The sequence below is a fragment of the Pongo abelii genome, chromosome 2 (genome assembly GCF_028885655.2).
Source record: "Pongo abelii isolate AG06213 chromosome 2, NHGRI_mPonAbe1-v2.0_pri, whole genome shotgun sequence".
NCBI lineage: Eukaryota > Metazoa > Chordata > Mammalia > Primates > Hominidae > Pongo > Pongo abelii.
In genome coordinates this window covers 141,813,009-141,826,966 of record NC_085928.1, presented here as the reverse complement: position 1 = coordinate 141,826,966, position 13,958 = coordinate 141,813,009, and the positions used below count along the sequence as shown (strand labels likewise).

The 13,958-nt window shown below is 40.9% G+C and overlaps 1 protein-coding gene across 1 annotated transcript in view; it reads right to left on the bottom strand.

The window, feature by feature from the left end:
• The window catches only part of ACP3 (acid phosphatase 3), a 55,727-nt gene extending 43,624 nt beyond the window's left edge, over positions 1–12,103 (bottom strand). The window contains exons 1-2 of the mRNA XM_009239320.3: positions 11,934–12,103; positions 1,128–1,223 (exon numbers count right to left, since the gene is read on the bottom strand). Coding sequence (XP_009237595.2) covers positions 1,128–1,223; positions 11,934–12,053 — 216 coding nt within the window. The 5' untranslated portion in view covers positions 12,054–12,103. The remainder of the gene's footprint in view (positions 1–1,127; positions 1,224–11,933) is intronic.
• Between the last annotated feature and the right edge of the window lie 1,855 nt (positions 12,104–13,958).

Below are 13,958 nucleotides of genomic sequence, written 5' to 3'. Positions count from 1 at the left end.
CCTGGGAGACAGAAGATGCTGGTCTCAAATAGCCTGCCTGAGTTTTCTCCTCTGTGAAATATAGTCAGGGCAGAAATTCTCAGCCTTGGCTACACATTAGAGTGAACTGATCACCAAGGAGCTTCTAAAAATCCCAATGCCCAGGACACATACTAGACCAATTAAATAAGAACCTCCCAGGCAGACATCAATATATTTTTTAAACCTCTCCAGATAATCCCAATGTTTTGGCAGGATTAAGACCCATTAGTTTTTGAGACATTCTACTCTAAAGATTCTGTGACATTTTCTTAATTAATATATTTAAACAGATCAGGACAGAAGCAATTCACCTGGCCTTGTGGCTCCAAACAGAAGAGTCATCCAATCTTACAAGCAAAGGGAATAGGGCTTTGGAACAGTGACTAAAGATGGCTTTGCTCCCCAGTTCACCTTCTCCTTAGATGCTCTTCAGAAAGTAGGGCTCCCTATGTTTAACTGACCACTTATAAGGAAGGTCAAATCCCAATATGTCCAGCTGACAAGAAATCATATTCTGATATCAGCACTTTGGGGAATCATGTTTCCCAATGCTGTTGATTCAGCTTATTGATTACAAGACTATTTTTCACTTTCTCATGTGAAGCCTAAGAAATTCAAAGCCTGGCTTATGATTACCACTTGGCTCTCTTCAGCATTTCTAAGCTCATATAGTCTTTGCTCATGTACATCTCTTACATTTAAATAAAGCCAGAAAGGCAAAAAATATCAAAACAGAAAATTCTATATACATTTCCCCTTGAGACTCGTCAAGAATCTTTTTTTTTTTTTTGAGATGGAGTTTACTCTTGTTGCCCAGGCTGGAGTGCAATGGTGTGATCTCGGCTCACTGCAACCTCCACTTCCCAGGTTCAAGCGATTCTCCTACCTCAGACTCCCGAGTAGCTGGGATTACAGGTGCCCACCACCAATCCTGGCTAATTTTTGTATTTTTAGTAGACAGAGGGTTTCACCATGTTGGCCAGGCTGGTCTCAAACTCCTGACCTCAGGTGATCCGCCTGCCTCGGCCTCCCAAAGTGCTGGGATTACAGGTGTGAGCCACCACACCCAGCTTCATCAACAATCTTTAGCTAAAAGTCCAACCAACCTGGGTGAGTTGGCCAAATCCTTGTGGCCATGAGGATTCCTTTATGGGGTCAGTGGGAAAGGTGTCAATGGGACTTCGGTCTCCGTGCCGAAACACCTGAAAATAGATGTGAGAGAGTGATGTTACAAACGTCACTTGGGTGTTTTGCTTCTGCTTATTATAACAGGTTTTTTTTTTTCTAAATCATTGGTTTTAACTTTGGCTTCCCATTGTAATCACCTAAGGAGTTTTAAAAGACTCTGAGGACTGGCTTTCAACCTCAGTGATTTTTATTTAATTAGTCTGGGATGTGGCCAGGACATCAGGATTTAAAAAATCTCCCTGGGTAAATCTCTAGTTAAGAACCACTATTCTAAGCTCACTAACACTTTCACTGTGTTTCAGGTAATGTAAGAATCAAGATGATCAGCCATTAGAAGGCAGGTGACACATAATGGAGATCAGTTTGTACATAAGATAGGACAGAAAGGAACACAAAGCTTACAAGAGTACTTTACTGCAGACAAATTCTGATGAGAAGTATTCTTCCCTTAATGATTACAGTAATAGTGGTATAACTTTTTTTTTTTTTTGAGACGGAGTCTTGCTCTGTTGCCCAGGCTGGAGTGCAGTGGTGAATCCCAGGTTCAAGCAATTCTCCCGCCTCAGCTGCCTGAGTAGCTGGGACTATAGGCGCTTGCCACCACGCCCAGCTAATTTTTGTATTTTTAGTAGAGACGGAGTTTCACCATGTTGGCCAGGCTGGTCTTGAACTCCTGACCTCAGGTGATCCACTCGCGTCGGCCTTCCAAAGTGCTGGGATTGCAGGTGTGAGCCACCGCGCCCAACTAGTATAACTGTTTTTTTTTTTTTTGAGACTGAGTCTCGCTCTGTCGCCCAGGCTGGAGTGCAATGGCACCATCTCGGCTCACTGCAGCCTCCGCCTCCCGGGTTCAAGCGATTCTCCTGCCTCAGCCTCCTGAGAAGCTGGGATTACAGGCACACACCACCACACCCAGCTAATCTTTGTATTTTTAGTAGAGATGAGGTTTCACCATGTTAGCCAGGCTGGTCTTGAACTCCTGACCTAGTGATCCACCTGCCTTGTCCTCCCAAAGTGCTGGGATTACAGGCATGAACCACCACACCTGGCAACATTTTATATATAATAAAAATAATAGATTTTTAACCCACATACAATTTGTGACCATTTTGAACCAATGATTTGTTCATTTTTTGGAGATTAGGAGTAAAAGATTGCAGGTGGGGAGGTTAGGAAAGCTAATTCTCAATATTTTAATAACATACTTCTATATTTGTACCCATGTCATGCTATTGTGATTGCACATTTCTCTTTGGGAAGAGTAGTCTGGACTTTTGAAATCTTGGTGCTTTGATTCTAATATGCTTTCTCAGTATAATATCAAACCAAACACAAAGCTATCTTATGAGCAAAAGATAAGGAAAGAAAACACTGAAGAACTACAAGATGAAGTCTACACTGATGTCAGCAAATATTTTTAATATAGAGACAGCTGCATAACACCTTGATTTATCTGAGGTTACCCATACCTGTACTTATGCTACCTGGCTAAAATGTTCCATTGAAAAGTAAGCCAAGAACCTGCTCTTTTGAAATTCTGTAAAACAGAATTCAATAGACATTAAATAAGAAAACAGTGTCAGACTTTAGTCATTTTTGAGAAGGAATTCCAAGAAAGTGGGAGATGCTTGCTTTGTGTCTCTAACATCTGAAGAAAACAGATCTTTTGCCCTTTAAACCAGTGACAAATTAAAACTTCGGTAGAACAGTCTACAGAAACAGGGGCAATGATGCAATAAATGTTAAGCAATCATTTTGGTCAGGTGAGAAATTGCTTCCATGAATGATCCCCTGAAGGCAGGAAGGACAGCTGCATATTTTTTTGTGAGCACCTGCAGTTACTAGTCTCAGGGGTGACTTGGTCATGATCAGAAATGATTACGGTTAATCATTGATGCCTCTTTCCACAATTGAAGTACAGTTTAGAGTTTTTATATCCCAGGTAAATGTGTCTTTGAATAACTAAAGTTGTTACATGGTTTCAATAAATTACAAACCCCACACTCTTTTAGTTTCTAGGGCTTCTCAACCTCAGCATTGTTGACATTTTGGGTTAGATAATTCTTTGTTGTGGGGGTTGTCCTGTGCACTGTAGAATGTCTAGCAGCATCCCTAGCCTTTACCCACCAGATGCCAGTAACATTCCCCAGCTGTGACAACCGAAACAGGCACATTTTCTGCCATAGGGGCAGAAAATCACCCCAAGTTGAGAGCCACTGAGTGAGCCAAAGAGAAGTCAGGTGAGAGACATTGTAATAAAATAATTTACAATGCTTCCCACCAACCTATAACCACAACGGTAACTCCTTAACATTTTTTGAACACTCACTTTGTCCTGGAAACTGTGCTAAGTGCTTCTCGTAGATTTAATCTTCTCATCAGTTCCACAAAGCAGTTACTATTATTATTTCCATTTAACAAATGAGGAAGTTTAGCTTAGTTAAGTGACCTGTCTAAACTCACAAAGCATATAAGAAGTGATAGAGTTGATATTCAAACACAGGCTGTGCCTCCAACTCCAGCATACTTAACCACCTGTGAGAGGTTCATTTCTGTATGATCACACTCCTCACAGTCCCACCAGCTAAATCTGAATGGTCTGGGATCTAACACTTCTTTATTAACTCTACTTAATATACTCTCTTCCTCTAGGATTGGAAGGGGTGTGTGTGTGTGTGTGTGTTTCGTATCAGAAGAAACCAAAACCTTGATACGGAAACTACCCCGAAGGCACTGTGAACTATGTATATTATTGAAAGAGTAGAACTGAGGTTATGCAACTAAATGACAGAATGGCCTGAGAGAGAAAAACAAGTGTGGTCACCTTAGCAGAGTATTTTGAAGAGCAGAGAACTGGAACATAATCATGAGACTTGGGCAAGCTTTCTCACTCTGGCCCATAGTTCAGAAATAATTGTACTCCCCTACATTTCAGTAGGTTTTAAGTGTTCCCAAGGTAGTTGCTAAAACGTGCTGTCAACTCTTTGGAAGGGATGTCCTGGAGAAACACTTAATAAACCATTCTCCACCTCCAGGGCTGGAAATCAAAATGTGTGCACACACCCCTCCTGCAGCCAAATGTGAAGCTGGTGTTCCTTGAGCTTTTGGAGTTTCAAAATTGAGCTGGAGTTCTTGGACTATGCGAAGACATTCTTTTAATTCTGTGGTAGAGCAATCTTCTTAACTGCTGCTCTACCAATTATTACCTCTGTGCTCAGCCCAGCAATCATACTCTATGAAATCCTTTAAAAACCTAAAAATACTTTATTAGCAATTAGGATTTTTGCAGTAGTAGTGGTAATTGTAATAGAAAGACATCCAAGATAATAACAATTCCTGGCCAGGCACAGTGGCTCACGCCTATAATCCCAGCACTTTTGGAGGCCGAGGCAGGCGGATCACGAGGTCAGGAGATCAAGACCATCCTGGCCAACATGGTGAAACCCCATCTGTACTGAAAATACAAAAATTAGCTGCGTATGGTGGCGCGTGCCTGTAGTCCCAGCTACTCGGGAGGCTGAGGCAGGAGAATCACTTGAACCTGGGAGGCAGAGGTTGCAGTAAGCCGAGATCATGCCACTGCACTCCAGCCTGGTGACAGAGTGAGACTCCGTCTCAAAAAAAATAAATAAATAAAAATAAAAATAAAAAATAATAATTCCTTACATTTGCACAACCCTCCATGGTTTGTAGAATTTTCCCCTGCTACCTCTTTTAATGATTACATCCCCCTGTGAGGACAGGTTGGCACTACTGCTGCACTGAGCAAGTAAGAAAACTATATGATCAAAGAGATCATGTAGCTGTCAAGATCTCTAATTCTCATGATAGTTGGCCCACTGTTTCCCCACCACACTACAATCACTTCACACTTTTAAATCATAGGTAACTGTTTTTAAAAGGACTTTTGGTTTGGTGCCCCCATGAATGAACCTGCTCCATTGAATCTGCTAAACAAATCTGGCATGTGGCTTAGGGTGTGGAGAACCTGGTGAGTACAGTCAAGGCCATATCCAGTGGAAAATGTAAAGATATACAAAAATGGAGTTTTTTTTGTTTGTTTTGTTTTTTTTTTTTTGAGATGGAGTCCTGCTCTTGTTGCTCAGGCTGGAGTGCAATGGCATGATCTTGGCTCACTGCAACCTCTGCCTCCCAGGTTCAAGTGATGTTCCTGCCTCACCCTCCCAAGTAGCTGGGATTACAGGCACCTGCCACCACACCTGGCTAATTTTTGTATTTTTAGTAGAGACGGGGTTTCGCCATGTTGGCCAGGCTGGTCTTGAACTCCTGACCTCAGGTGATCCACCCACCTTGGCCTCCCAAAGTGTTGGGATTACAGGCGTGAGCCACTGCGCCCGTCCTAAAAGTAGAGATTTTTATCATGAGCCCACCACTGGCTCCAACAATTATCAACTTGTATGTGGCTAGTCTTGTTTCTTTTATATCCTCATCACTCTTAGACATTATATCATGTTCTATTGGTCTTTGCATAAATTAAAAGTCCTTACAAGGGCTCACAAGATCTTACCTGATCTGGCCCCTACCCACCTTGATATCCTCACCTTGGTGTCCTCAGCTTACCCACATGGGCTCTCCTGCTGTTACATCCAATATATTAAATTTGCTCAAGCCTCAGGGCCTTTGCTCTTGATGTCCTGTCTGCTTTGAATGTCTCAAGTCTGCTTCTTCTCTCAGCATACACATCACTCATCAATTTGAGGTCTGTCCTGAAAATTTGACCTTTTCAGAGAGACATCCCTTGACCATCATTATAAATCTTGCTCAATCTCTTATCTCACTGTTTTATTTCAAATAAATATTCCTGATGTTTTCTTATTTTTTGTTTTTACTAAAATAAAAAAAAATCTGGCTCCCTCCCTCTCCCTATAAACTCCTTGAAAGCAGAATCCTTGCTGTCACAAGCACTGCTATAACCCCAAAACAGTGTCTGGAACATAGGAACATGCAAAAAAGGCCTGTTTTGATGAATAGGTGAATTTTGGATTGGGTCTAGTTCTTCCAGGTACATTATGGATTTCTTTCCAGTCTTCTCATTTCATGAGGGTTTTTGATTGTCATCCTTATTTATCAGCAAGGTGTGCTATGTGTGCTTTTTTTTTTCCTTTCTTTCATCTTCTTGTCTTTCCCCTCTGTCTTAGCCCATTTTCTGTTGCTTTAACAGAATACCTGAGACTGGGAAATTTATAAAGGAAAGAGGTTTATTTTGCTCACAATTCTAGAGGTTGGGAAGTCCAAGATCAGGCAGCTGCATCTAGTCAGTTTCTGGTGAGGGCCTTGTGCTGTGTCATAACATGGCAGAAGGCATGACAGGACAAGAAGGGGCACACTGAGAGCCAAACTGGTTTTTATAATAGACTCACTGACATGATAACTCACCCACTTCTGTGATAACCTATTAATCCATTAATCTGTTAATCCAGTAATCCATCAGGAGAGTAGAGCCCTCATGGCCCAATCAACTCTTAAAGGCCCCACCTCTTAATGCTGTCACATTGGGATTAAGTTTCAACATGAGTTTCGGAGGGCACAAACATTAAAACTGTAGCAGTCTCTATCCTATTCATTTGTGCCTTTGCTTCTAGAACAGTGAGTCTGCTTCCAGACTGGATTGAAGTCTCATAAACCATCATGTTCTCCTTTTAGACACATCATAAAACTTTGGGATGATTCTGGAAGCCCTAAAAGGAACCTTATCTCCTGACATTAAATTCTTCTTCTTATTTTATTAGGGTGTACTCTAAGTTGTGAAAATCTCTTGATGCACAAAGATAACTATGAGTAGAAGGCTATTTTATTTTCTTCTTTTAGGACCTAAGAGATAAATCCATTGGTAAAGCAAATTAAAAATAAAATACTTTGGGCAGAAATAACTGAGTAATGTAAATGAGTGTCATTTCAGAGGTTAGAAGGAAAGCCGGCTGACCATGAAAGGAATCAGCATGAGAATATGTTCTGTACTCCCCGTGAAGAAATCAGGACAAGACTAATAAGACTTTGATCCAGAGACTGGGACGAACACAGAGGCCTGCAAAAAAGGGAAGCTGTAAAAACTGTGCATTACGTTGTGCAGAAGATGTATGATATATCAGAAAAGGTCTGGGTTTTCAGTCGGTTAGACCTGGGTTCAAACTCCTGCTTTGTCAACGTCCTGCTGGGTGACCTTGGAAAAATGATTTAACTTAACATTCTGCATGCCTCAATTTCCCTTTCCTTGCATCAATTTCCTTTCGTGTAAAACACAAAAGCATTATTTCTCATCCAGGAGCATCATGAAAATTAAATGTGTAATATATGTAAAGCCATCAGTGTAATACCGAGCACACAGGATGCATTTGATATATGGGATTTATTATTATATTTGTTATAATTATTTTTGTTGTTATATTATTCAGACATTTAGCTTAGCTACCATATGTAATTCCTTTCCTGCTGACAATAATTTGAAGCATATAGGGCAAATGAGCACTATCTATTGAGCAATGGGAAACAGCTCTCTCCTTCAAGACATACCTCTGTTAATTTCTAATCATCTCTCCCTACTTTTATTTCCTTGGCTGAGAGGAATAATTAATTATTCCTTTGCATTTAGGATACTGAGAAGCACTCACAGGAATAACCTGGTTGGCTGAAATGTCTTGGCCAAATGCACCCTGAAAATTTGTGAAATGCATTGGCATAAATCTGGGGAGAAGCTCATGTAAGCAAACTGAACTGAGCTGGCTCTGTACCAACTCTCAGCGCATGGTGCTGTTCCCGGCAAATGTCTTTGAAAAACCTGTGGTCTCCAGACAGCTTGGCTGTACCTTGGCTGTTCCTTGGCTGTAGTGATTAGGAGCCATACAGCAAGGGAGAGAGATTGTATGTAAGGTTGTTTGTGAACTGAGGCAGGAGACCTGATTTTTGCTTTTCAGTGGAATTTTATTTGGTCCATCTTTTTTTTTTTTTCTTTTTTGCAGAGATGAGGTCTTACTATGTTAACTAGCCTGGTCTTGAACTCCTGGCCTCAAGCAATCCTCCTGTTTCGGCTTTCCAAAGTGCTGGGATTACAGGTGTGAGGTGCTGCACCCAGCCTCTGGTACATCTTTTTATAAGCCAACCCAAGAGACAGGGTTTTTCCCTGTTGTCCAGGCTGGAGTGCAATGGTGTGATCCTAGCTCAATGTCGCCTCACACTGCTGTGCTCAAATGATCCACCTTCCCTAGTAGCTAGGAGGTCCTTCATGTCCATAATGTGGAAGTTACCCATTCCAGTGTATAGATTATGTGCTGAGAATTTGGAGGCTGCTTCCATCAAGAATATCATATTATGCCAGGCGCAATGGCTCACGCCTGTAATCTCACCCCTTGGGAGGCCAAGGCTGGTGGATCACCTGAGGTCAAGAGTTCAAGACCAGCCTGGCCAACGTGGTGAAACCCCATCTCTACTAAAAATACAAAAACTGGCCAGGCATGGTGGCGTGCGCCTGTAATCCCAGCTACTCGGGAGGCTGAGACTGGAGAATCACTTGAACCCGGGAGGCGGAGGTTTCAGTGAGCCGAGATCACGCCACTGCACTCCAGCCTGGGCAACAGAGTGAGACTCTGTCTCAAAAAAAAAGAAAAAAAACCCAAGAATATTATATTACTTGATTAAGAATTCTGCATGAAGAAAGTCAACCATGAAGAATGAGAAGAGTGTATACCTTGTAAGTCATCATTCCTTTCTTAACACCGGTGAAATGAGATGGAATTTTTCTGAAATGAGATGGATCAGCTGAACTTGTGGGTTTTCTCTGGATTAGGGGAGACAGGATGCTTTAAAATGACATTTTTCTATTTCTGGATGAAATAATATGATGCATGAAATAACTTAAAAAACTCAAGTGGGTGTGTCTGGGAAATGAGTGGCTATGTAGATGAAATAAGATTGCATGGGTGATAGTTTTTGAAGCTGGTTGATGAGGACATCCAGATTCACCATATTTACTATTCTTTCTATATAAAGTTAAAAATGTCAGTTCTCTCAGTGTTTTCTACAGGACTTTGGGGAAAAAAAGAGGGAGGTGAATGCTGTAATCAAAATTTTGAAAACACAGTTTGGAAAACACTAGATCTTTTCCTTGAAAGCCACAGTGCGTATTAGCATGTTAAAGACTGATGATTACTGCATTAAAGAGACCTTTTAAACACAGTTTAACCCAGTTCTATTCCCAAAGCTAACTTGACTATTGAAACTGATTTTTTCCCCATGTATACCTGTTAACAACTTGTCAAACTAGCATTTCATGGGACACAGGCACTTCAGTTAGTCTGAGAACAAGAACCAAGGACAGTTTTCCTCCTCTTTCTGCTGAGAACAGCTTTTCAGAATTGGGGAAGATTTATTTTTCTTGGATCACAGAGGAAAAGCAAGGGAACCATCTGCTGATTCGGAGTCAAGCTAATCCAGCAAACCTTACAGGGGGATCTCAGACTAGCTCCATGTGCTGGGTTATATATACACAGCAGGAAAAGACCATGTCTAGTGATAAAGGGAAAGGCATCCGGGGTCAGAGAGCTTGGGTTCAAATTCTGTCTCCACCATTCCATCTGTGTGACCATGGGCAAGATGCTTAACCTTTTTGTGCCTCAATTTCATCATCTATAAAATAGGAATAATAAGTTTTACAAAACTTTATAGAATGGTTGCCAGATTTGGCAAAAAAACATACAGGATGCCCAAATATTGCATGGGACTAAAAAATTATTTGCTATTTATCTGAAGTTCAAATTCAAATGGTCATCCCATATTTTATTTAATGACCTTACTTTAGAGGATTGTTGACAGGCTTATGTGATACAATTCATATTGAACACTCAGAACAGTGCCTTGTAAGCACTCAATTGCAGTAAGTGCTTGCAGTAAGTGCTTGCAATAAGCACTCAATTGACTATTGGTTATTATCATGAATATTACCACTTTAATCATGGGCATCTTTTAAAAAAATTCTGGTTCTCCTAATAATTTTCTAAGAGTTTTCTCATTTGTATAATGTAACCACTTAAGGTCAAATACTCTCTTTAGTCAATAAAAATAAGAAACATGTTTACTGGCTTAAGTACTTAGATGGACGTTGTTTTATAAGGGCCAAGAAAGATATATTAAGTGGCCCTTCATCTACCATTAATGGAAGGAAGCCACGGTAGGAAAAAATAGTTAACACTGGCTTTGTGCAATATTTGTTAATTTTTTTAGTTCTAAGAGAGCTAGCTTTGTATTTTGGCTTTCCTCAGGAAAGAATTAACTTGTAGTCCCTGAATATAGGAAACCCACAACAATTTGGTAGTCAGAGGAAGTTAGCCTGGGCTAACTTGGGTAAAACATGGAGGAGGGAATACATCATGTACAGTGAACCTGGAATAACTTGGATTTCTCAGAGGATTGCCACTCAACCAGCTTGTCACAGGTTTACAGTATTACAAGCATGGCAGATGCAGTACAATTTCTACAGTCCCTAAACTTGCTTCATGCACATGTTAGCAAGAAAACTACTGATAGAAGTACAAGCCTAGCTCACATGGGTTTCCCTAAAGAAGGCACACAGTATTATATATTTTTTTCTGCACAGAAGTCTGACAACTGGTGAATAATTTGTAAATAAATTGATAGTTTGTTTCACTGGGTTTTCTGTCATTGTTGACTCATGACCTAGTAAGGATTTACTGGACTATAAGAATCATGATTCAAATAAGCACATGGCTATCATATTTTCTGTAGAAAGTAAAGAGTTTTGAATATCCCATGCTGAAAAAAAAAAAAAAGCCTGAACTTTAGTTTTTAAGGAAACAGTGACTTTCCTTCAAATTATAAAAATAATTTTTGAGTATACTTGACAGAAAGAAAATTTACCTACTTATCGGCCCACTTTCACTATCTCAAATAAAAAAATGTAGGGAAGAGAAAGAAAACAAGAGAGGAAAGGCAAGAAGCAGCTTAGAGGCTTAGAGGCAGAGAAAGAGTGAAACAGAAGGAAAAAAGATACAGAAACAGAAAATCAGACTCTTAGGTAACATGATGAATCCCCTTCACTTTGCAAACCCTCTTTCCATCTATTTTCAAACAATGTCAACAGTATATTTTCTTTTCCTGATATTATGCATCAGCCACCCCCCACCTTTTTTCATAACTGGTCACATGTACCAATGATTTTAATCGTCAACTAAATCTATATATCAGAAAATCATCCTAAAATTCCAAATTTAGATTCACTTTTATGCTTCAAGGTTGTTTACAAATATTTGTTCTAATTTCCTGATAAACGAAGGTGAAAGGACTACTTAATTCAGAAAATGACTGTTTTTTGGCTTGCAAACAAATAATCAGTAAATTGAATGAAGCCAGCTCTTGGTACATAAACAGCGCCAGCTGTGGCTTCTTCTGGACTGGTGTGGCTGTCAAAAGGAATCTGAATTCAAGGCAGTTGTAAAGTAAGTAAATAAATAACATCAGCAAAAGCAAATAAAAAGCAACCCCTAAAAAACCAGCGACCAAAAAATATTTTTGTTAGGACACGTTAGGTCTTCATTAAGAGGAACTTGCAAAACTTGATTATTCACTTTCTGAGTTTGAACAGAGCCTGGTCTCTGGGAAACAATCCAAGGGTAAGATGAAACCTGACGCTTGCCTTATCAGACTTTGCTGGGAACACAGTTTTAAGGAAAAAGCAATGAGAAAAGTCTACTTACCAAAGTCACAAACTTCAACTCCTTGGCTAGTACACTTCGGTCTAGCCAGAAAAAAAGCAGAAACAAGAAGCCAAGGCTAAGGCTTGCTGCCCTGGCCACGAGGAGGGGTGCAGCTCTCATGCTGAAGAGAGCTGTTTCTGGCAGGAGTTAGGAGGAACTGCTACCACTTCAAAAGCCTGTAGAGGGGAAGCTATTTAATTAAGGGATTGAAAGGGAAGGAGGAGCCACACTCATAAATAGTAAAGTTTCCAGGAAGCGTAGGGCAGGTTTGGTATGTAAATAATGTCATGTAAATTTTGAGCTGAGAGAGATCACAGTTTCCCCATTTAAGTTAGGACACCAAGGCCAAGAGCGGGGAAAGCTGTTGATCAAGGTCACAGAGCATGTTAGCAGACATTTCTATTCTTGTTTTCAGTTTACTTTTATCTTTTTTTTTTTTTTTTTTTTTTGAGACAGAGTCTCGCTCTGTCACCCAGGCTGGAGCGCAGTGGCACAATCTCGGCTCACTGCAAACTCCGTCTCCCAGGTTCAAGCAATTCTCCTGCTTCAGCCTCCTGAGTAGCTGGGATTACAGGCGGGCGCCACCACACCCGGCTAATTTTTGTATTTTTAGTAGAGACGGGGTTTCACCATGTTGGTTAGGCTAGTCTCCAACTCCTAACCACACGATCTGCCTGCCTCGGCCTCCCAAAGTGCTGAGATTACAGGCATGAGCCACCGTGCCCTGCCAGTTTACTTTTATCTTTTTTTTAGGTAGGTATGATACAGTGTTGGATTTGTGGCTGTCACTTGGGAAAGGGATCTACCCTGACTTTAGAAACCTTAGACCAGTGATTCTTAATCTGTTGGGAGTCCAAAGTTGTAGGACTGAAATCTGGAAGGAAATACAGGTGTTGACATATTTGGGGCCTATTTCCATGCCAAACATGGCTACTTTTTCAAAAACTCTCATGTAGCCTATAGAGGTATTTTTAAATTAAAGAAGAGAAGTAAGAGCAAGTTTATTTTGAAAAATTTTAGGCTGGGCCTGGTGGCTCACGTCTGTAATCCCAGCATTTTGGGAGGCCGAGGTGGGCAGATCACTTGGGTCAGGAGTTCAAGACCAGCCTGGCCAGCATGGTGAAACCCCATCTCTACTAAACATACAAAAAAAATTTTAGCTGGGCATGGTGGCACATGCCTGTAGTCCCAGCTACCTGGGAAGTGAGGCAGGAGAGTCACTTGAACCCAGGAGGTGGAGGTTGCAGTGAGCTGAGATTGTGCCACTGCACTCCAGCCTGAGTGACAGAGCAAGACTCCATCTCAAAACAAAACAAAACAAACAAAAAACAACAACAAACAAAAAAAAAGAAGAATTTTAGTCACACCTTAAGACAATTGGACATTACCTGTGGTATCTCAAAATTAGATTGGAGGTCCCTTTCCAAACCTGACAGAGTTTTTTAAGAAAGCAAAAATCCCAAACCTACAATTCTATATTATTAGTCATCACCTTTGGCCATAAGCCTTAAATTTTGAGTGAGTTACATCCTTGCCTCTCCAGCTATGATCTTATTGGGGACACTACAAAAGGCGATCCAGACTGATGGAACTTTGCTTTCCGTTTTCCCCAACCTGTCAGTTCCATCATAGGCTAAAACAATACAAACTTGAGGTGCACATTGAGATTTTGCAAGATTTGGGGGCAGAGCTGCCTGTCATGATATTTCTATCCTAATGGCAGAGAGAGAACAATGGTTTACCCACAACCTGTTTCCTGGTACATTGCGCTTACCTGTGGCAGGAGGATTGTGTTCTTATGTGATCATAGGATGCCCTGGAATGTGGTGTATGGGAGAACTGTTGCTTCTTCTGGTAGTAGGAAACATGTGCAAATAGGCTGGGCATGTTGGCCCATGCCTGTAATCCCAGCACTTTGGGAGGCTGAGGTGGGCAGATCACTTGAGGTCAGGAGTTTGAGACCAGCCTGGCCAATGTGGTGAAACCCCATATCTACTAAAAATACAAAAATTAGCCAGGTGTGGT